This window comes from Delphinapterus leucas, chromosome 2, assembly GCF_059928025.1.
Source record: "Delphinapterus leucas isolate spDelLeu-1000000601 "Yukka" chromosome 2, BTC_Dleu_Yukka2, whole genome shotgun sequence".
Taxonomy (NCBI): domain Eukaryota; kingdom Metazoa; phylum Chordata; class Mammalia; order Artiodactyla; family Monodontidae; genus Delphinapterus; species Delphinapterus leucas.
Window position 1 is genome coordinate 137,450,953 of NC_143130.1, and position 24,742 is coordinate 137,475,694.

The 24,742-nt window shown below is 37.6% G+C and overlaps 1 protein-coding gene across 4 annotated transcripts in view; it reads left to right on the top strand.

The window, feature by feature from the left end:
- The first annotated feature begins 243 nt into the window (after positions 1–243).
- The window catches only part of TMEM260 (transmembrane protein 260), a 60,653-nt gene continuing 36,154 nt past the window's right edge, over positions 244–24,742 (top strand). For 2 of the 4 annotated variants that reach the window (XM_022570489.3, XM_089907746.1), the window contains exons 1-3: positions 251–544; positions 5,885–5,916; positions 6,645–6,796. In XM_022570489.3, coding sequence (XP_022426197.1) covers positions 385–544; positions 5,885–5,916; positions 6,645–6,796 — 344 coding nt within the window. In that variant the 5' untranslated portion in view covers positions 251–384. Of the gene's footprint in view, positions 545–5,884; positions 5,917–6,644; positions 6,797–24,742 lie in introns of all 4 variants that reach the window. The other 2 variants (XM_030763409.2, XM_022570490.3) reach the window with 2 other exon arrangements.

Consider the following 24,742-nt stretch of genomic DNA (forward strand, 5'->3'; position numbering starts at 1 on the left):
TTCCTCACGCCCGCTTGGCAACCCGGCTCCTGTCTCTGTCAGACCCGACCAAGTCTCTAGGAAGTTGCGGAGGCCATAGAGACGGAGGCCCTGGGCCCAGGCTTCCTTTCTTAAAAGAAGACTGTCGCTTGTGATGCGCTAGTGGAAAGCATATTATAAATCTGTAAACCCTGGCGCGCGGTACGGCGCCAGAAGGCTGCCTGGGCCTGGCTCCAGCGAGACCCCGCATTTTCTCCCCCCGCGCCGGCGCAGAAGGTGCGGTCCCGTCCGCCCGGCCCGACCCGGAAGTCGCCGCGCGCCGCGCTCGCCCGTCGGCCTGGGGATACCCGGCTGTCCCGAGTCCTGGGGCCTGCCGTGTCCTCCTTCCTCGGTCACCTCTGGCCCATGGGTCTCCATGGCGACGGCGGGGGCCCGGCCGGGGGGCGGGCAGCCCGAGCGGGGCCGCGGCGCTCTGGGGGCCTCCGCGGTGGCGTCGCCGTGTTCGCCGCTGTGGCTGCCGTGTTCACCCTCACGCTGCCCCCCTCGGTGCCGGGGGGCGACTCGGGTAACGTACTCTCAGGGTCGTGCCTCCTGCCCCCCCCCCTCTGGTCCGCACTGTCCCCACGAGGCCTGGTCAGCTCGACCCCTCCATCCACCCGCTGGGGCCCCCGCAGGGTTTCGCGTTCCAGAAACAACCTGTGTTTCCATTCGTGTAATTTTTCTGTAATTCTGGTCTCTTTAGTTCTCAGGCTTTCGAGACGGGGCTGGTTGGTTTCGCCTGATGGGACTTACCGACCTCTCTCTCCACTTCTCCGATCATTTTCCTGGACCTGAGTTTTTGCTTTCCATTTCTTTTTAGTCCGCAAACATTACTTACTGAGTGCTTATCGTGTTCCAGACAAAAGGACTAACAGGAGTGGTGGACAGGTGTCTTGGAGAGTGTTGTAATGCGGGCAGAGACAATACTACTGAATAGCCAGCAACATATTAGGTGGGGAGAATTTAGTGGAGACAGAAAGAGGGAAATGTGATTGACAGTGGGGTAGGCAGTGGCTCCATCAGAATGGCTAGTTGGGAAAGGCCTCTGAGGAGGTGATATTTTAGTTGAAACCTGAATGTTGAAAAGGAACTAGCCTTGCAGACTATTTGCGGGAGAACACCTGAAAGGGTGAAAGCCAGTTGCGGCTTAAAGCTGCTTCTATTGAAAAGCGTGACCCGTGGGCCATTTAAATCACATGAATAATCGTTATGTATTTGGGATGAGAGACAAGATGCAGGCTTTGTTTTGCTGCCAAATTGACTAATAATGCCTAATAATGGTCCGTAATTTTGTTAGAATGGTGCTGTAAATTTGGGTCATGAATGTATAGACTGAAAAAAAACTGAGTGCCCTAGTTCCTGCATAACAAAATACCCCCAAATTGAGTGGCTTAAAACAAAAAACGTTTACTAGTTCACATTTTCTGTTGATCAGGAATCTGGGTGCAGTTTAAGTGGGTGCTTTTAGGACAAGGTTGCTGTTGTGGTATGGGGTAGGGCTGCAGTCCTCTCAGGGTTCAGCTTAGCGAGGATTAACTTCTAAACCCCATCCAGCTCTTTGCCAAACGGGTTTCTCTGTAAGCTGACTTTTGTCAAGAGAAAGAGATGGCACCTCTGCCTGACAACTCTGTCATTTCGTAACCTAATCTTGGAAGTGACAGACCACTGCCCTGTTTTATTCTTGGAAGTGAGTCAATATGTCAGACCACATTCAAGGGCGAGAGGATTACACAGTGAGAATACTGGAATTGGGAAGCTTTGGAGGCCATCTTCAAGGCTGCCTACCACATTGGGGATCCTTGATGTTCCTTTTACACGTCATTACCTTGACTCTTTCTTTCAGGTCCTATTCAACAAATAGGAGCAATGTTTCATTAGTATAGTGGGGAACGGAGTTACCGTATTTCTAAGGGTTATACTAAATAATAGAAATAGCTTTATAGTTGTGAGAGTTTTGACATTGGAGAGCATTACTCAGAGGTTGAGTAGTTCTGTAACTTTCAAAAAAACATTGACAGTTCTTTACCATGGTTGTTTGAGCCTGAAGGACGGGATTAGGATGAATAATAATAATACTTATTGAGTACTTACTACGTGCCAGCGCTGTTCTAAGTGCTTTACGTGAATTATTTTAATCCTCCCAGCTACTACCCTGTGAGGTAGGTACTATCAATTTCTTTATTTTATAGATGACAAAACGGTTAAGCTGTGTCCAGAATCACACACCTAGAAAGTAGAGGCCGTCAAGGAAAGAAACCAAGTAGACTGACTTTAGAACATGCTCTCTTAACCAACCTGTGCTCTGAATTCTTTGTTAAATCTGTCATCACGTGTTTAGTGATAAAGTCTATTTAAAATTTACAGTTGTGTTACAGAGCCCAAGCTTGGTCTGCTCACCACATGACAGGCCAATAAATCGAGAGATATGTTGTTAGAGCAAGGAATAACCACTTGAATCGGAAAGCTAGCAGACCGAGAAGATGGCTGACTAGTGTCTCAAAAAATATCTTCCCTCAATCCAAATTTGAGCTCCTTTTATACAGATGGGGAGGAGGAGGGGGCCCACTGCAGTGCCAGCCAATGGCTGAGCGGGCTGCTATAGCTCACACCTGTCCCGCCCCTATTACAGCTGTTGCTTTGTTTTTATTAATACTGTCTTTTTTCCCCAAAAGAATAAAGTTATTTATTCACTTTGAGTTATCAAACTTTTTAGGCATTGTGACTTGTTTAGTTTGACACTGAATAGTGGTTGCTTCTAATATTTCTATGTTCATTTTTGGGAGTGATAAACTGTTTTCCAAGTGTTGCCAGTAAAATTTGTATAATCATGTCTGATGATTTTGTTTATATGTTGAATGTACTGTTCTCTTTGAATTTTGTGTTTATGAAAATTTTTTTTACCAATAAACAGAACACATCTCAAAACCAACATAAAGCATGTATTCTTCTTCCTGATAAGTCTTAAATTATACTCCATGAATCCATCGCATTGTGTGGCCTTGCCAAAATTTATTTTTTGCACTGCTTGATACACATAGTTGATTTATGGGCAGGAGAACTTCTGGTCCTGTAGAGGAAAGAGTAGGAATCTAGCCTTCACTTCTATTTGTTATCCTTGGGAAAAATAAATTAGCTTATATATGTGTTTATATATTTTTAAGATACTGTCTTTAACACACTTGATATATGACAATATAATTTTATAATTAATATAAAAAGTATAATACGGAGGGAGCTGGGTTTTGTAAAGGTGAAGCTTCTGCTAACAACTCTGAGCTTGCCACCCATTTGTGTCCCAGATGAAAAAGCTGTGGTTCTCAAACTTGAATGTACTGGAGAATTGCCTGGGAAACTTGGGCCCCAATGCCAGAGGGTTTAGTGTAGGTAGATTTGGGTTATGGTCAAGAAATCTTCATTTTAAAAAGGCATCTGGGTAATTCTGATGCAGGTTGTAGTAGGACTTAACATTTGAGGCAACCCTAGTGTAAAGGGTTGAGGGAAAGCAAGCACCCTTTTACCATATTTACTTTCTCTTTTGTATCATATTCAATTTTAAGAGTCATGTTTAGCTTTTTATCAAGGGTGCATTCATAGACTTTGAATAGTAGCATCTTTTCTATTTATATTTTAGTTTCACATTTGATAAGAGTTGGTGATGGAGGTTAGTCACATTCCAGATTCATCTTTTTACCAACAACTCCAGCAAAGAATAACAGCGTATTGACTTTTCAATGGTAAAAGGAAATTAGAGAAAATAGGCTATTTTTCTTAATGTTAAATGTAATTCTAAGTACATTTTAAATGGAGGAGAATGAATAGCAACCTTGGAAATCTGAACTGAACTGTGCTTCATAGCACCTACAGAAATATAAAAACCAAAAATTGATTAAAACCATTTGGGACTGAAGACATAAAGAGCAAACCCATTCTAGAGTAAAACTATGAAATACTATAAAATACTGGTAACAGCTACAAAGGGAGGAGTTATTTTAAACATTTTAAGACCATAAACAATTTCTTTATATAAGATACAAGAAGGGCCTTTGGCTTGTAAGATGCTCTTGAATATCTCCAGTAAACGTCAAAGATGTCCTTAAGTAAATGACTTAAGTGAGCAGTATCTGTCTTTGGTGCCCTCAGGATTTCTGTGAAGTGAGCAGTCATTCAACCTGAGATGGGGGTGTCTTGAGTAGCAAGGATGACAACGTGATAGGTCTTTTTGTCAGTCTCTAGGTGCGGGGCTTTTCTGTGTGGCACGAGGAGGGAGAGGTGCTGATGTCTTGACAGAACCCTGAAATGGATAGGATATTTTCAACTTAGTGGAAAAGACAAATGAGAACAACTAACCAGAATAAAAGGCAATCTAAGTGCTAAATAGAGAGGTTCCAGCAGGTTCTATGGAGGAGGAGGAAGTGATTCATTCTGATGGGTGAAGCTGGGGAAGTGTATGTGTAAGGAAAGGTGTCACTGAGAAGGTAGCAACTGAACTAGGCCTTGATGGATTTAGGAGAGAATGCTGGATGAGAAAATGAGTGGTAAGAGGTGCAAAAGAGGACCATTCAGAGGAACAGTGGGTAGTCAGATCTGACAAAGGTGAGCATAGGTTTCATGGACATAAGCCTTGGAAGGGGACCTGGAAGCCATAGAGGGCTTGCATGTCACGCTGAGGAATCAACTTCATTCAGTACACAGAGAGCAGCCATTGAGCAGTTTTAGTCTAAGGAAACAATCTGACCTCTGGGGAGTGGGGATGGCAGTAATTAGTGATTTCAGTAGGAAGATGAATTGGAATAAAACATTGGTCAAAGCTATCGCTGTAGCCCAGGCCAGAGAGAGGAAGGATCTAAAATACGGTCAGGGCAGTAGAAATGAAGAGTACTGATATCCACTGAAGGACAGAAAATGGACATTAATACATTTCCCAATAGATAATAGTACTTTCATAAATCATCAATTAATATTGATTGATTTGTTACACTGTACTGTATTAAGTGTATAGGGATAATCAGAAATAGTCCCTGTGCTCTGGATACTTAAAGTATTAACAAATAAGCACTGAATTACTACATCATAATTTTAGAAGTAATTACTAATGGTGAGGAATTACAAAGAACTATGTAAATAATATGATTTATTGGTTTGAAAAAAATGTACTTTGGTAGTCACAGCTTACCAAAATAACCTGGAGTTAATAAACATTTGGCAATTGTTTAAAGGTATCCAACATAATTAATGTAGAGAATGTATCCAAATGTCAGTTTAGGGCAGAATGGCACATTTTATAGACTGTTCAAATCTCCAGTGTCTGCACATTTTACATATCATAAGGTTGCATCTTTACCGACAGTTTTGTACTAAATTCTTGAGGGATAATACAGCATTTTACACTAATGCTCTGTAAGAGTTTTTTTATATTTGCAAGGGTAGACAACTTTCAGGAGGGAAAGTAGGCATATTTTTAAAATTGAAGGATAGTTGATCTACAATGTTGTGTTAGTTTCTGGTGTACAGCAAAGTGATTCAGTTGTACATATTACATATTCTTCATTATAGGTTATTACAAGACATTGAACATGGTTCCCTATGCTATACAGTAGGACCTTGTTTAAAATAAGCATTTTTAGAAACTAGAATTCACATATATTTACACTGACCAGTTATTAAAAACTAACAAAGATAGTTTGTTCAGTAATACCTAAGGGAGAACATATTCTGAGACTATTTCATGCTGTTAAATCTCCACAGATTTACAGTTTTATCCAGTCAAATTAATGCAAAACCCCAATGCAAGCATTTGGATTTTGAAAACTTTGGAGGAGTGTCATTTTCTAATAGTAATTATTGGTTTTCCATTATTTTTTCACAGGGGAACTGATCACAGCCGCACATGAGCTTGGAGTAAGTATTAGTTTTATTGTTTAATCAATGCTCTCATTAACAGTTTTAGGAATTAAGAAAGTTTAATTAAGCATGGAGTAAAGTAGATTAATTTATTTTCAAACCCCAGTTTTTAGTAACTTATAAATACAGTACATGACAATTTACTTTAAGTTTTAAATCCAATTAAACTAAATCATAAAGCAAAGCCTTTACTATATATACAGTAGCTGGCTTATTATCACCCCAAATTTTGTATAAGCTATGGAGAATAAAATAAATCGGGTTAACAGTTTTAATAAGTTTTTTATTTAATAAACTTTATTGTGGTGCATGATCCCTTTAGGCAAGACCTTAGGACTGTCAGCACGGTGGTAATCCGATAGCAGTGTGGTCTTTCAACTTACTAACCAATACGATATTTCAGAACCCGCTTTTTTTCAATAGCCTTTTAAATGACCCTAATGTACTGTGAACCCAGAGAACAAACTGCTTAAGAACTGACAATGAAATATGTCACCCTTTCTCTAGGTGACACACCATGTGATAGACCCTGCCAAATCCACTAAAGAAAATATTTATTTGTATTGGCACAAGAGGATTACAATAGAAAACCACTATTCAAACATTTAGTCATTGTCTCTTAATCTTTATACTTGCCTGAGAAAAGCGCTGCTTTTCTATTAAAGCCAGTGTGACTCTTCCTTTACTAGATGAAAACCTTCTGACTGTTGCTAATTTTCCCTTAGGTTGCCCATCCTCCTGGCTATCCTTTGTTCACTCTGGTGGCTAAACTGGCAATTATACTATTTCCTTTTGGTTCGGTTGCCTACCGAGTCAATCTTCTGTGTGGCTTATTTGGAGCAGTAGCTGCAGCATTACTTTTTTTCACCGTTTTCAGGTAAAGTAGTTGATTAGTTAATTTTGACTAATTGGAGATGGCCCATGTACATACATTACAAAAAAAAAATCTTTTGTTGCTTGAATGGTTTTTCCTAATCACTCATGTGATTTCACTTTCTCAATTTACAGTAATTTCATATGCGTTTGACTGCTTAAATGATTACACAGTTGGTTCTGCTTCATACAACGGAGAGAAGGTGTCACCGGTTCATTATCACAGTTCTCTGGTTAGGCAGAACTAATAAGGTTTGTCATTTCAGGAAGATGCAGATGGGCCAGTTTAATTCAACAATATAAAGTTCATCTTTTGGTAAATGGTAAATATCAATTACTCACAGCATTGCTGATGGGCAGCTGCCTATCAGGTCCAGAGCTAATACCTAATTATATTGTATTTTAAATATGCACATGTATACTTTTTGAAATGAGGCTGTTAACTAAGGAAATCAATTTGGGTTGTGGTTTTAGTAAGGTTTCACTTTGTTCCATTATCGCTGTAGGGAAGATAGGCGAATTAGACACCACTTACTTCATGATGGAAGGCTTTCTTAGTTTGGAAGGCTATGCTGCTTTTAAAAAAACAGGTCATTAGTTTAGGATATTGCTAAACACATTTGCCTTTGCTGTTTCTCTCTCCTTCGGTATTAACTCAGTCTAACTTATGCCTAAAAGGATTATAGTCAAAAATACAAATTATTCATCCTGCAAAGGGGAAACCAAGTTAAAACATTTCTTTCAAAAAGTATTGCAGATTTTATTATAAAAACAAATAATTTTTGTATGTAAATAGAGTATAATTTGAATAGACAATTTCAAATGTCATTTTTGGAGACTAATGTTTTTATTTACATTTGTCATATCACTGCCCTTTGACTAAATTCTTTGTAAATTCCCTTTTGATTATTTGTAGAAAGGTAAAAGTTACAATAATTATGGCTAAAGCTTACTATTAAATCTATTTGTGGAAAGCTTTCAGATTCAAAGTTGTAATTGTTGATCATTTACTAAACTTTAATCTGTATTATTTAATTTGTTTCTATTTCGGTCTTACAGGTTTTCAGTGATAGCCATATCTTTAAGTATGAAATGTTTAAAATAACATTTCTGCTTGGATTAATTAGTGTTATGTGTTATGAATACTTTCTCTTTCTAAATGATTAGAATAATCATTATTAGAATTGTTCCTTCTGATCCTTTATAATTAAGACTGTCATTTTCGTTAAGAGAAAAACTTTATTTTTAAATATCTAGGTTGAAATTTAGAACTTACCTGTCTTATTAAATGTATGAGTTTTCGCAAGACATTTAAGACAAAGACATTTTAAAGAAAACTAATACTTGTATTTGTTTTGTTAGTTCATCTGTATTTTAGATTATTTCTACAATATATACATATATTTAAATGCTGTAGCCAGCTCTTAAGCAAGTAAAGTGATTCGTTTTCTAAAACTTTTCCATGTTTTCCACTATATTAATTGTCAATGCCCTTCCACATAAAAACCACTGTAAAAATCATATATAAAAATCTTTATCTTTCCAGAATCCGAATAGTTTGGGACAATAATTTTCCTTTGAATTGTCCACATTTTAAAATAGCTTTGATTAGTTATTATGCTTGATTATAATGGGTTTTAGATTAGCACACAAGCCTGTGACCCTTTTCTTTTAATATACAGTCTTAATGATAAATTCGTATACTTGCTGACATATGTTTTAAATCAAAAACTCTTCATAGACTAAATTGGATATTTGCATGCTTTTAGTAATCTAGTACTTTGGAAAAGTTGCTTTCTTTCTGAAAAGGGACCTGACAACATTATCTCTTACATACTTTTAATATGAAAATACTTCATTATTTTGAATACAAATAATTGACAAGGTACACGTCCTTTGGGAACAACCTAGTTCAAGTGGCAAATCTGTTTTGTCAAACAATAGCCACCCTTCAGGAAAGAGGAAGCCATCTCTATGGTAATAGGACTAACAGTAGCCTATTGATCCAGTGGAAGAAGACATTATACAATGTCAGCTGGCTTGTTACAATTTCATTTGTCGTATGACCTGAACCTAGCCTTTAAAACCTTCCTTCTGTGAATATAAGCCCAAGAGCAGGACGCGGTTTTTGTGCAGCCATTACAGTGACGGCTTTTTTCCTGTCCCAGTGTACAGTAAATGTATTCCTTCACAGGTTGACTCCTTCACCAGCACTCATTCAGGAGACATTTCACTACTTTATTCATTTGCCGACCAAGTCATCATTCCATTTTGTTGTTGAATATTGAAGGGTTTTGATCCAGGAGACAGCTGTATTCTTTCTTTCCCCCATCACTTAAGAGAACATTACTGTACATGTAGGATTAGTGCTGACTGGTGTGCAGGAAATTAATTCTTTTAACAGTTTTAGGTTTTTTTCAGGTAATTGTTCACGTAGCATTCACTATATTTAGCTCTTGGGGTGGGTATAAAGACCTTCTGTACCTTTTAAACAAAGATTGTATTTCAAAAGCAAATTTCTGTTTAAATATGTTGATGTAAAAAGCTCCATTTTTTCAGTAAACATGACTTAGATTGAAAGAACAATTTATTCGTTGTTTCCAATTACTTTGTAATTTTTGCTTTTCTTACATCTTGCTTTTAAAAGCCTTTAAGATGTCATTAACACTGCATATTTTGTCAATCTTTCCTAATGGTTGGCAAGAGCTCTTTTATATTTGCTTTGCCCTGACGTAGAAAGCATATGAGTAAAACAGTACATTGAAAGCTGTGTCACTGTAGTTTATTGAATTAAAAATAGTAAGATTGTGGCAGTTGTTTCTGCATGTATTTATTTATGTATTGTCCCCTTCAGGGGTATTTTAAAGCATGCACTTTGTTAAGGGAGTTTAATCTAATCTATTTCATTTATAGGAAAGAGTATTCATTTTATTAATATGTACATCTGTGCATTTGACTGTACTACAATTAGTGATTTAGAGAAACTGGGATTTTCTCTTTTAAGGCCAATGAAGTAAATGATTTTTTAGTTTGATAGTATGATATTTAAAATGCCATATTTGAAATTCACAAATCCTATTAATATAAAATTTAAAAAGTTATAGGTATGTAAATCACTAATAGGAACATCATTTAGCTTTCCTTAGTACTTGAATTTCAAAATTGTTTTCTAAGAAACCTCAAACTAGATCCTATATACTTAATAAGGAAGGAGTACTGAAATCACTGTAATTAATATCAACATGCTTACGTTTCATATGTTCTGGTAACACTGAAATAGAATGGAGTCTGTTGATAGTATCATATAAAAATTCTTTACTTGAGGGAAGATTTAAATTGCTTATGATCTCAGGTGAGGGCATGTCTTGTATCATGTATTTTGATAGTCACAGGGCAGGGAATATATTTTCAACAGGCTTGAGAGTCAGCATATCCTTTTCAAGCTAGTATGGGCCAGATGGAACTATAGAAGAATTCATTGAACAATATTTGTTACACACTCATATGAATCAAAAGTAAAATTCTTTTAGTTTTTATAATCAAAATTCAGTGCTTACTTTAAAGAAAGTAAGACAAAGTTACTATTAAATAAACAGTTTTTCTAAAAGGCACTGTTTCAGGAAACTTGCATAAAAAAGCTTTCTAACACCATTAACATTGTACAGTAAGAAATCAGATCTCTTAATGTCAAGCAGGTTCCCTAGAATATATGAATATTAATTATAATTAAAGGTATCTTGAAACTATGCCTGCTTACTACAAAGAACTTAAAACCAATTTCAGTGATATTTAAATATCTCCTGGAAGACTGTTTTGTGGCAGTATTTTATTTATGCATATTTTATTTTTTATAAGTTATGTATTCCTAAACATTATGCCGCTGCTAAAAATTAATTTTATTAAACTTTTGGAACAGGAACACTTGATTCTGAGCACTGTGTCTGCTGTTCTTATAGCTTCAGCTAAGATTCCATTCAATAAAAATCGAAAATTAAAATGCCATACCTTAGAGAACGTAGAATCTCCTGCTTAAGAGACATTTGGATTTTCCAGCTCAAAGAGTATTTTAGATTATTGCCATAGAAAATAATGTGAAGCTCTTCCTAATTTCAGAGGTAACTATGCATAAGTAACAAATAGTCACCAAGTTTTTGTAGTTGAAGAAGAATGGAAAGTACTGGAGTATTAATTTCTATTCAGGAGAATATCTGTCTTGATCCCTGGTTAATTGATCATATATTTCTCTCATACTTGTATTAAAATTGCATTGACTCAGACTGGCTAAGCATATTAAGAGCTTGGTTCATTTGCATTTTCTTATAAGTAGAGGGACATATTAGGCTCAAATAGCATTTCGTTTTGAAGGGAAAAAAGCAGGGCAAAAACTCTTTTTTAAGACTGTAGAGTCTCTTCTGACAGCTAGTCAGAGTTAGAATTAGTTCAAGGAAATGTTAATAATGCATTGCCTGGCCTAATCCCTTTGATATCACCAGGTATCCTCCTGTTCATGGGTTAATTGCTTTAAAAGCGAAGGCAATATTCTGAGCGGTGGGCCGCTTCACCTTTTCACAGCTGTTACCATTGAGTGACAACTAAATCCCATGTGTAAGATGAGGAAGAGCTCAATCTCCAATTGGGAGAAAATTTATGTAAACCACAATCCCTTCAGAATGTGCGGAAGTCATAGACTTTCTTGATTTACTCTGCTTTTCCCAGAAAGCTCTATTGTTCACTTTCCTAAGTCCCATCAACCCTTTGTAGCAGAATATCACAGCGGCAGCAGATAGCTTGAAATATATAAATGCTATCATAGCTCTGATTAATAGCAGTGCTTATGAGTCAAGTCTGATAACAGTGCAGCTCTCCACTCAATTTCAGATACTGCTAATGGAATCTGTCTTCTCCAATTGTAATATGAGAAGGCCTAATTTGCCATGGAGCTTGGAGCTGTCACCAGTAGGGGATTGTGGGGTCAGATGGGAGCTGCCAGGTTTTTGCCCTGCAGCTTGTATCTCTCACTTTGAATAGAGCAGCCCCCTGCCTGCCAGTTAGCTGATAGGCCGCCGTGGGGTTTATGCCACTATATACAATAGGAAAGGGCTACATAGGCTGACTTTATAATTGTGAAGCTAGCTCATATTTCCACAGCTACTGTGCTGCATAATTTCTAATAAGTGGTTTTAACAAACGTCAGATTATGAAAAGTTTCCTCAATTACAGAAACTTATAAAACATTTAAATTGCTAAATCTGTTTTGCCACTGGAACTAGTCATCAGTCATTATGGCTATAATAATAAATGCATATATTTCTTAAAGTTACAAATAAAATTATAAACCATAACTCATATAGATTTGCTGCTTTTCAAAGCCATAAAAAGTAGAAAACAGTCTTAATGAATTGAAATATTACAATATACTTCATAACTTTGCATAATAAGACTACTTTATATTAAATCTCTGTTGTTAGTTAGTGTTGCTGATGAAAGTAGTTTAATACCCTCATTCTGTTGATCTTAGTTATTTGGATCTTTTACGTTTACTTCATATACCTTTAGTATATAACATTTTTTAAATTATGCAGCATTTTCTAAGTTTTCAGTTAAAAAGGACTTTGAGAATAATATGCTGGACTATACTTTTAACCAATTTCAGTTTTGCTACCGAATACAAAATACACTGTCAGGATTGAGTAATAAGCTAATCTTGAGGCTTTGTGTGTGTGCTTTTTTCTTTTCTTTTTTAAATTAATTTATTTGTTTATTTTTGGCTGTGTTGGGTCTTTGTTGCTGCGCGTGGGCTTTCTCTAGTTGCGGTGAGCGGGGCTACTCTTCGTTGTGGTGCGCGGGCTTCTCGCTGCGGTGGCTTCTCTTGTTGTGGAGCACGGGCTCTAGGCGCGCAGGCTTCAGTAGTTGTGGCTCGCGGGCTCTAGAGTGCAGGCTCAGTAGTTGTGGTGCACGGGCTTAGTTGCCCCAGGGCATGTGGGATCTTCTTGGACCAGGGCTTGAACCGTGTCCCCTGCATTGTCAGGCAGATTCTTAACCACTCTCCCACCAGGGAAGCCTAAGCCCTTGTGTGTTTTTAAAAATTTCAAACAAAATTGATGAAAATCTGTAATTTGGGAGTTATTTTAAGCTAGGCTGTACCTTAAGATATTGCCTCCCATGGTGCAAGTCATTTGGCACACTATGGGAACTTGGTAAAATGTAAAGTAAATGATGGTGATTCCTATAAAGCTCAGTTCATTGTTTTCCTTTTAGATATTTGGGTATAAGGTTGATGAGCTGTAATAAAGTGAATTGTTCTAAGCCTTGACTATTTTCATCATTTATTGGTTAGTGAACAAATTTGAATTCTAATGGAAATTGTGTAATTACATTTTATTTATGGAAGCTATTCATAATCTTGTTCCTTCCATTTCACTTGTGCCTTTTTCCTTTTCGAAGTCTTTTCCATTTTTTTCCCAAGTTTATTTAGTGGTTTTAAATCAGGAATAATACTTTGTATTTTTCCTTTCAGTGTACTGGTAGTTGATATTTACGTAGCTGAAAATTCAGGGTAGAACAGTTTTCTTCCTTTTGATAGAATCGCATGGAACAGAATAAACCTTGGTAGGATTTTACCTGGAGTGAAAGTAAATTTTTATAAAATATAGGAAAATGGGATTACTTGCAAATTTACTAAAGATGGAAATGTTTTACATTATTTTTTAGGTGCAGTGATGGTGGCTTCAGAGGTAGAACTTTAATATACCATGTCCTCAATTATTGATTTATGTTTATTAGGTCTAAACTTGAAAATGACAAGAAAAAATTTAGATTCTACTGCTCTCCAAATGCCCACTGACTATAATTTGCCCACCTGGAACATGTTAGCTACTCAATACGTATTTGTTGAAACGGTCTTGAGTGAACTGCCACTCAATGAGAAAGGTTCAGCTGAAACTGAAAACCTTTCTTGTCAGTAGCTTAGCTTCCCAGTTTGACCATCTCCAGGTACATTGAAGAGAGAAATATATGGGTGTTGATTTTGTGCATGGGAGCCAGAGATAACATTTGTATAATCTTCATGAACAAGACCCAGAAAGATAAGAACCTGGGAGGACAGGGGCAGTAGATTTGCCACTAATTGTACCCTGCTTTACCATATGTGTTCCCTGTAATCCACTGTATTTTTTTAAAGTCGTGAATATGAGTTGACACTAATAATAATTTATTTAACAGTAATGCTCAGATGCTGCATTGTGGCCTTCCTACTCAATTCTACTTACTTCAAGTAGGAGTTTTCAGTGTTGAAGGAAAGTAGTGTACCCTCCATGTTGGGTTCTTTGCACACAAGTAACACTGAAGACAAATACATTCATGAATTTTATGAGGCATGTCAAATGTGTGTTCTGAAAGAATTTCAGGTTTCTGTTATTTGCCTTTTGATTGAGGGTTAGACAAACATGTGACTACACATGAAAATCAAATACTGTATAGCGGAAAGAAAAATATACCTTATCATCAATAGCAAACCTGTGTCAATGGTGTAAATTGTAACCTCCTGATTTATCCATTGTGTCAACAGATGAATAGTATTCCATAAGTGAGAAAACTGCTGCACAGTCAGTACCTTTCTTAGGAATCTCATGTAGGCCTTATAGAATTCTGAGCCTCACATTTGTTAGGATGCTCGTAAAAGCATCACATATTCCTTACCCTAGTGGAGAATTTCTGTCATTTGCATTTTCTGGGTGAAATTTTAAATACTTAACCACCTTTCCCATACTATCTGTCATACTCTTGGTATATCTTTTCTCAGTGACTGACCACTGTGATCTCCTGGAATGTGAACTACATGGTTTTAGTGTTAGCCCAAGTTAAAAATAATTAGGAAAATTTATTTACTGCCAATATACTGCAAAATATATTTTATATATAACATATTTGTAAGATATTTATTTATATAAAACATACTTCAATGACTTTTAGATTGTTATTTTGAATCATCCATATCATTACCATATCATTACCTTACTCTGTTAATGTGAGACCTTGAAAATTAAGCATGCCTCTCTAATAGTGTAAAAACTTGATTTTGATTGTTGGCATGTGACTATCTTTTAAAATACAATGGTGGTTTTAGTAAAATTTCACAGTAATGTTTGAAGTGTGTGTTCTTCATATAGCCTTGTAAGACGTTATCTTTCTGTAAGTCAGGTTAGATTCTGAGAATATGTATTTCACTTGAAGAAGTGTCTTCCTTGATATCCTTCTATGAGGCTTTATGAGTCTCTAGATTGGGAATAGAAAACAGTTTTTTCTCATATTATATATAACTTATCATGAGGTGTTCTTTAGTTCAAGTGGAAAACAGTTTAGATTATTTTGCAATTTATTAGTGAGTTCTGCTGAAAACGGTTCTCATTTTATTCACAACCTCACTTGAATTTCCCTTTTTTTTCCCTCCAGCTTCCTATTAGTGTGGTTGAAGTAGGTTCATCAGTTTCAGTAGAAAAATGTACGTCTTTTAATTTTAATGAGCTAATTTTAAGATGTCACTTTAGCATATTAAGGGTAAATAAATTCATTAATTCCTTAGTTGCTTTTTTAAAAAATAATAATTACTTAAGCATATTTATTTAAAAGAATGAAATGAAAATTGAAAGTAGGCCTCCTTGACTGCTAAGTGAAAACACAATGGTGTTTTTGATTATGCCAGTTTTCTTTGGGAAGAAAACCCTTCATACTTAGTCTACAGATAGATGACAATTGTTTTGTCGTATTTGGGAGGTACTTATATTTATACTCCATCTGTACATTTGACTTTATGGATGATACCAAACAGCTCGTTTTGTGGACTCAGAACAACAATTTCATTTAAAACTCATGTTTAAATAACAATATCAGATTAGATATTCCTTTCATATATTTTTGAAAGAAATATTGCTTAGCCAGAAATTTGGACTACCAATTCATGTACCAGTATTTATGCATAGTGTTTCACTCTACTTATATAATCTAACTCTGCCAAAAAATTACAAATATATGTTGTAGCCTTTTCAGGGGAAAAAAAATGTAGAATGTGTGTTCTGGTTAGAATTATTGCCCAAAAGAGTTAGATTACAACTAACTTGTTTAATCACCCATTTTGGGGAACCCTTCATCGAGAAGGCTCATAATTGGTCCAACTCATAACAAAGGCCCCAGCAATCAAAACAGATTATGGATTAATTAGAGGCTTTAAGAATTCAGTAGCCAACAAACACATGAAAGAATGCTCAACATCATTAATCATTAGAGAAATGCAAATCAAAACTACAATGAGATATCATCTCACACGGGTCAGAATGGCCATCATCAAAAAATCTACAAACAATAAATGCTGGAGAGGGTGTGGAGAAAAGGAAACCCTCTTACACTGTTGGTGGGAATGTAAATTGATACAGCCACTGTGGAGAACACTATGGAGGTTCCTTAAAAAACTAAAAACAGAACTACCATACGACCCAGCAATCCCATTACTGGGCATATACCCTGAGAAAACCATAATTCAAAAAGAGTCATGTACCAAAATGTTCATTGCAGCTCTATTTACAATAGCCAGGATATGGAAGCAACCTAAGTGTCCATCGACAGATGAATGGATAAAGAAGATGTGGCACATATATACAATAGAATATTACTCAGCCATAAAAAGAAACGAAATTGAGTCGTTTGTAGTGAGGTGGATGGACCTAAAGTCTGTCATACAAAGTGAAGTTAGTCAGAAAGAGAAAAACAAATACCGTATGCTAACATATATATATATGGAATCTAAAAAAAAAAAAAAATGGTCATGAAGAACCTAGGGGCAAGACGGGAATAAACACACAGACCTACTAGAGAATGGACTTGAGGATACGGGGAGGGGGAAGGGTAAGCTGGGACAAAGTGAGAGAATGGCATGGACATATATACACTACCAAACGTAAAATAGATAGCTAGTGGGAAGCAGCTGCATAGCACAGGGAGATCAGCTCGGTGGTTTGTGACCACCTAGAGGGGTGGGATAGGGAGGGTGGGAGGGAGGGAGACGCAAGAGGGAAGAGATATGGGGACATATGTATATGTATAACTGATTCACTTTGTTATAAAGTAGAAACTAACACACCATTGTAAAGCAATTATGCTCTAATAAAGATGTTTTAAAAAAAAAGGATTCAGTAGATTCATAGTGTTCATAGAATTCATGCCATTTTTTAAAAAACTGATAAACAGATTTAAAACAGTGCTTGCTAAGTCATCTTTTCTTTTTAATTTATTTATTTATTACTTATTTGGCAGCATCGGGTCTTAGTTCCGGTATGCGGGATCTTTCGTTGCAGCGCGCAGGCTCTTTGTTGTGGTGCACAGGCTTCAGAGCACGCAGCCTCAGTAGTTGTGGCACGTGGGCTCTCTAGTTGTGGCACATGGGCTCCAGAGCGCATGGGCTCAGTAGTTGCAGAGCGTGCGCTTAGTTGCCCTGTGGCATGTGGGATCTTAGTTCCCTGACCAGGGATTGAACCTGTGTCCCCTGCATTGGAAGGTGGATTCTTAACCACTGGATCACCAGGGAAGTCCTGCTAAGTCATCTTATTTGCTTAAAAAGTTTAAGACCAGATTCACCTACAGACATATTCGTCAATGTGATTTTTGCAGCATCACTTAGATAAGTCTTCTGCACATTTAATGTCTTTTTCTATCTCAAATTCACAGTGGCTTATTGATATGAAAGGTTCATTGATATTTGGCTCAAAAAGACATAAAATGGAAACTTTGAGGTATTTCGTTTGAAATTTCACAGAAGTTTGAGAAACTGTAAGGGATCTTCTTTACACATCAGTGTGAAAGGCAATATGAGTAACTGTGAACCTTCCATATTTTATTTTTCCCTTTGAAATATTTGTGTTACAGACAAGGAATAAATCAAGTAATATGAAAAAAACTTTTAAAGTAAATTATTATTTCTATACTGTTACCAAAAGAATATTTAAACACTTGAATTAAAGTACAGAATGATGAAATGATTATTCCCTAGTTTCTGAAAGATATATCCATATGGACCTCACTTTATTTTTAAAAAATCAGCGTAACAGAATCAAAATGAATTTTTTAGTTCTTTTCCCTTAATCGCATTTGTTACTAAAACATCACTTTTATAACAGTAAAGGACAGCAGTGATAAAGGACATGGTCCTTAAAAGAAACAAAATTTACTCCACTACCAAAACATCTTTTCTTTCAATTTTTTACAATTAAAAGAGAATAATTTCTAAGTAATGGCATAAGCTATTTTATAAAGCATTACTAGAGATGGTTGGACTTAGGTTGAGGTAATTAGAAACCATTGCTATCTGGATATTTGAAGAGCATTAAAAACTGAAGATAAAGTATATCTGAAATTATATATATATATAAACATTTAGTTTTCAGAAAATCATATAGCTTTTCTATATGGGATACACAAATACACATATATGTAAAGTGCAATATACTTTTACCTTTTAAAAAGTGCTAAAATGCTGACATGGCTATCTAGTGGTATCAGTAATCCAAAAATAATTCTCTTGGAGAGTTTTAAGTTCCTCACATCTGGTTTCCTTCCTATGTTTTGATTAGGTTACAGTTAAAATATTCTATTCCTCAGACATACAGAAAAATCTACCTATTCAGTACCCATTTAATATGTTTAATTTAATGAGAATCGGGAGATGGAGCAACTACCCTAGTCTTGGTGAAAGCACTTTCGGGAAAACTTCTTGGAAAGGTGATGCCCGTATTGAGTTGTACACAATGAGTGGCAGTGGCCAAGTGAAGGCAGAACCATGTTCCAGATACAGAGAACCTCCTGTGCAGAGAAACCCAGAGGTGGAGGAGAAAGAGCCTGTGAGCACAGGGACTTAACAAGTCATTCAGTGTTGCTGGAGCACAGCTCGAAATGGGTTATGTCAAAAATGAAGCTACAGGTGGACTGAGACCAGATCACGAAAATCCTTGTCTGTTGTCATGGGGAGCTTGGAATATGCTTGATAGTCAAAGAGGAATCCTTAAAGGGTTGGAGGCAGAAAAGTTCAAGATCAGATATGCTTGAGGTCCCTCACTCTGGTGGCAGTGGTGGGCCTAGCACTGGAAGCAGGCAGCACGCAAAGCTGCAGTATTGGTGTGAACCTGAGGTGTGGGTTCAGATGAGCTGGACTAGGGCAGTGGTGATGTGGGTGGAGAGAAGAGCGTGAGTTTTTAAAATGTTGATGAAGTACAGTTGGCAGGATGTGATATGTTTTGCAGGGAGAGGGGGAGAGGAGCTCTGATGATGACTCGTAAGTCTCTTAACTTAGATTACTAAACGAGGAAGATAATGAAATTTACTAAGATAGAGAACACGGGAGCAGGAATTATTTCAGGGAGGAGGATGAGAAATCAGTTTTGCATGTACGGACGCTGAGGTTCTATGGAATGTCCAGAGTTGGGGTGGCTTTGTGGTGAGGGTACAACAGTAAGTTGGGGATAAGGTAAGTTCAAAACTAAGGGAGAGGCATTTCTGGAGACATTTGGTTCCTTTAGTTTGTAGCTGGCAGGTGAAATCAAGATGGTGAATAAAGTCACCCAGGCAGAGCAGAGCGAGAACAATGTCCTGAGAAAGAAATCTTGGGAAACGCTGGCTTTAAAGGAGTTAAAGGCAAGAAGAGGAGCCATTTGGAGAAAACACATAAGGAAGATCCAGAGCCATAGAAGGAAACCCAGAGGATGTGAGGTCCAGATGTCAACTCAATGAGTGTGGCTGTGGGAGTGACCCAGGGCAGCAGAGGGGTCCCCAGAGCCTGTTGTATTTGGCAGTTAGATGGTCATTGGGGACCCCAGCGAGAACAATTTTAGTAGAGAACCAGGGTGAGAACAGAGGGTGGAGGCTGCAGATGTGGACAGTGTGAAGCCAGTCCTGAGCCTCACCGTGACCCTGAAGCTGGCCTTCAGGAAAGCATCCTCGACATCAGCTTGCTCTTTAGTCATTTATCTCCATCTCAATAAGGTGAAACGAAGCATGCGCAGATAATGTGTATACCGTGAACAATATAATGAGACTGCCTGCCTACAGAGTCAGTGAATGAACTGGAGACCTCCGAAGTCTTCAGAACCCCCTCATCCTCACCATTGCTGACATTATCCTTTGACGGGTTAGCCAGTCACAGACCCAGCTTGCTGTGTACTCACGTGGGGGGGCACATCTCCTCGTTAGCCTGCGTGTGATGTGGCACTGGGCCACACACCTGTCTTCCTACACCGGGCTCACCCTGCAGACTTATTAATGTATGATGTACTGCTTGTCTTTTGAGAAAAATGCTTAATTTTAATGAATATCATATGATTTTGAGAACAGCTTTATTAAACTTTTCCATCACAGGCTCCTTTCAACAGTAGAGTCGTCTTACTTTACAGGCCTGTTCCATCCTTCAGCAATTTGCTGTCCCCTTTCCCAACCCACTTCCCACTCCCTGCCTGACTTGAGCTTTCAGCTCCCTCATTTCCTCGATGCCCTTACACTTGTCTTCCATTTAATTGAGACCTAGATCCCTTTGCTCATCTTTTTGATCCCTCCATCAGCCCCCTGCTGGCTCTGCTTCCATCCCCATCCAATGTAGACGTTGTGGTTCATACTTTAACACCTTTCCCTCTTGTCCTTCTGTCCTGCTTACCTAGTAAAGCCCCTAACCCCAGCTCCGTCCAGCCTGCCCAGGCCCAGCTCAGGCTGCTGCAGACCTTTCCACAGCCATGCGGACTGAGGCTATACTGCCCCATATCCATAGCCCCTGCGGTCTCCAGCCTCAGCTGAGCGTTTATTATTACATGTTATTTGCTACCTACAAGTCCTTGTTATGTAGCCCTCCTCAGCTTGTGGAGCTTTCTCACAACAGATGTTTCAAATTATCTCTACTTTTCTTAATCCATTAATTTGTACATGTTACGTGGTCAGTAAATGTTGGTTGATTCTGAATCTTAGTATGAAGTAAACTTTTAAAGGCAGTGTGTTCAAACGTGTGTGTTTGAAGAGACATTCACGGTTTGACTTATAAAAGGCTGTTGGAATCAAAGAACTTCTCACAGGTTTAGCCTATATACATTATTTTATGGAAAACATAAATAGTAAAATGACGAGGCCTCCAAAATGTTTTAGTATATTCTCTTTATGGATGCACACGTAACTTTCTGCTCTTAAGCATACTGCCATCTCTTCTGTGTCCCACAAAGCTCTGACAACTTAAGCATTTATTTTCAGAATTTCCTCACACAGTTTTTCTTGAAGACTTAATAGAAATAATAAACAGGGAAGGCAGGTTGTTTTAGTCAGGATTCTTGATTGCAAGCAATTGACTCTGGCTGTGTTTAGCAAAAGAGAAACATTGAAAGGAAGTTGGAAGAATGCTACAACTCAATAATAAAAAGACAACACAATTTTTAAAATGGGCAAAAGATCTGAATAGACATTTCTCCAGGGAAGATGTACAAATGTCCAATAAGTGCTTAAAAAGTTGTGCAACATCATTAGCCATTAGGGAAATGCAAATCAAAATCTCAATGTGAGGGACTGCCCTAGTGGCGCAGTGGTTAAGACTCTGCGCTCCCAATGCAGGGGCCCCAGTTTCGATCCCTACTCAAGGAACTAGATCCCACATGCATGCTGCAACTAAGAGGTCGCATGCCTCAACTAAGGAGCTGGAGAGCTGCAACTAAGGAGCCCGGCTACCATGACTAAGGAGCCTGCCTGCCATAACTAAGACCCAGCGCAACCAAATAAATAAATGTTTTTTTAAAAAATGCTTTAAAAAAAAAAATCTCAGGGAGATACCACTTCACACCCACTAGGATGGCTAGAATCAAAAAATCAGATAACAGGTGTTCACTAGGTTGTGGAAAAATCAGAACCCTCATCCATTGCTAGTGGGAATGTAAAATTATGTAGTGACTTTGGAAAACAGTCTAGCAGTTCCTCAGATGATTAAATGGGTTGCCATAGGCTCCAGCAATTCCACTCCTAGTTACATACCCTAGAGAAATGAAAGCATATGTCCACACAAAAACTTGTACACAAATGTTTATAGGCGCACTATTCATAGTAGGCAAAAGGTGGAAACAATCCAAATGTCCATCAACGGAAGAATGAATAAGCAAAATTTGGTATATCTATACAGTGGAATATTAATTCAGCCATAAAAAGAAATGAGATACTGATACTACACGTTGGATGAACCTCTAACACATTGTGCTAAGTGAAAGAAGCCGGTCACAGAAATCCACATATTCTATGATTCCATTTATAAGAAAGCCCAGAAGAGGGAAATTCACAGACAGAAAGTAGATTAGTGGTTGCTTAAGCCTGGCAGTGAGATTGGGGGTGGGGATGGGGGGAGATAGTTAAAGGAGAGAGAGTTTCTTTCTGAAGTGATGAAAATGTTATAAAATTGACTGTAGTGATGGTTGCATATATCTGTAAATATACGAAAAATATTTAATTGTACACTTTACATGGGTGAATGTACAGTATATGAATTATGTCTCAATAAAGCTTTTTACAAAAGGAAACATTCAAATCTAGCATTGGAAAAAAAAAAGAGAAGGAAGTTGCAGAGCTTGCAGAATTTCTAGGAGGGATGGATTACCAGGCTCAGAGCCCAAAATATTCAGAGTCCTAGGCAGGTATATGCTAGTGAAACCACCACTGCTGCCATCTCTGGGTCCCAGACACCCCAGGTTACACCACCAACACTGACCTGGATTCTGAGCACCGCCCTTCCAAGTGCTGCCATCGTCGTCTGTGAAAATGATGCACAAATCCCACCAGCCATGTCTGATTCTGTCTCCATCCCTGCTTCTTGGCCTCACGATTTTCCAATTCAAAGAATGGAGCAGGTGATTCTGACAGACAGAGCCCAGGTCATACACCCATGCTCTAGCTGCAAGGGAGGTTGGAAAAGTATCTCGTATTTTCAGTGTGTATAATAGGTGGGGCCTTGCCTCATAAACTCATATCCCTCAAGCATAGGAGAGGATTTTAGATGTTAAGCAGCAAAACCAAAAGAAAAGAAAAGGTCCACTACCCTTTTGTCTTCAATTTATATTAGGACTACAACCCAAATTCCTATAGACTGAGTTGATTTCTAGGCAAGCTCATTTGAGATGCTAAAAAGATCATGATTATAGGTTTGATTTCCATTACTGGTTTTATAATCAGTTATCTTCTCTTCTGTCACCTTACTCAGCAGTCTCACAAATTATTTCTCTGATACCAAGAAAAATCTAATGAAAGAGTATACGGATTATTTGTTGTAAAACCATCCTGACCTTGGCAGGAGGGTGGTGTGGGACAGAAATCAGGTGGGGAAAATTCAGATTATAAAGCCCTTGCTGTTGTAGGATAAGTCTTCAGTAAAATGCTAATGTACATAACTATCTGTAATAGTCTAAGGTGACTGGATAAATTTTATCACTGAAGTTGATAATTTTACCTTTACTCTTCAGTTTCTAAAAACTTATGAAATATTTGAAAAGGCAGTTAACATAGTTCATAATTCCAATAATTAATGTCAACAATTCAAACACTAGGATGTCTTCCTGAGTATAATAATGTGTTAAAAATCATTGTAGATTAGTGAGTCATGAGTTTTCTTCCTGAGGATTTGTACATATCAGTTCTCTTTAATTAACTGTTTGGTGGTTTTAAACTTTAATTGCCCTTTCAAAAAAAAAAAAGGTTAAAATCAATCTTGACAGGTGTGTACAATTCAAGTTGGTAGTATGTTGTGTTGATAAAACATAGACATAAACACGATTCTAATAACGGACAAAACTTCTGTTCTATTTACTCAAGGAGTGCATAGTTAACCAAGTAAAAGTACAATGTATCATTAGTCTGGAATAAATTATTTGACATTAAAACTAAAATAAAACTAAAATTATTTGACATTAAAACTAAAACAAATAATAAATTATTTGACATTAAAACTAAAATAACCATCTTTTACCCCATAATGTCATGGTCCTAAATAGCTAGACTAACAATTTCAATCCTGGTTCAGCCACTTAATTACCTACCATAGGACTTGGAAAAATTACTTGGCCTCCCTGAGCCTCAGTTTCTTCATTTGAAAAAAGGAGACAAATCACGTCTACTCATAGGGTTATTGTGCATATTAAATGAATTAATATAAAGAAGGCACTTAGAGCAATACCTGAAACACAGCTAGCAAGAAACTCAATAAATGTTAGCAAATTATCTTGGAAATTTGCTGATTTTTTTTTTTTTTTTTTTTTTTTTTTTTTGCGGTACGCGGGCCTCTCACTGTTGCGGCTTCTTCCGCTGCGGAGCACAGGCTCCGGACACGCAGGCGCAGCGGCCATGGCTCACGGACCCAGCTGCTCCGCGGCATGTGGGATCCTCCCGGATCGGGGCACGAACCCGTGTCCCCTGCATCGGCAGGCGGACTCAACCACTGCGCCACCAGGGAAGCCCCTGATTTGTTTTTTTAACTTCTTATTTTGCCGTAATTTCAGATTTATAGAAAAGTGGCAGGAAGAGCCCAACTCTGTCTACCCTTTACCCAGGTTCCCCAGATGTTAGTATTTTACCACATTCGCTTTATGCTTGACTCAGTGAGTATGCATGTATTGTTTTGTTTTGTTTTTTAACCATTTAAGAGTAAGCTGCAGTCATAGTATCCTTTTACCCTTAAATGCTTCAAGATACGTTCCTTAAAAACATTTTCTTGTATATCCACAGTGGAGGTCTCAAAGAAATTATCAGTGATACAACACTGTTACCTAACCTTCAGACTTGATTCAGTTTTTCCAATTTTCTCAGATAGTGTGCTTACAGCAGAAGAAAATCCTAGATCATGTCTTTTATTCTGTTGTGTATTCCTCTTTAATCTGAAACTGTTCCTCATGATGTTTTTTTTGTTTTT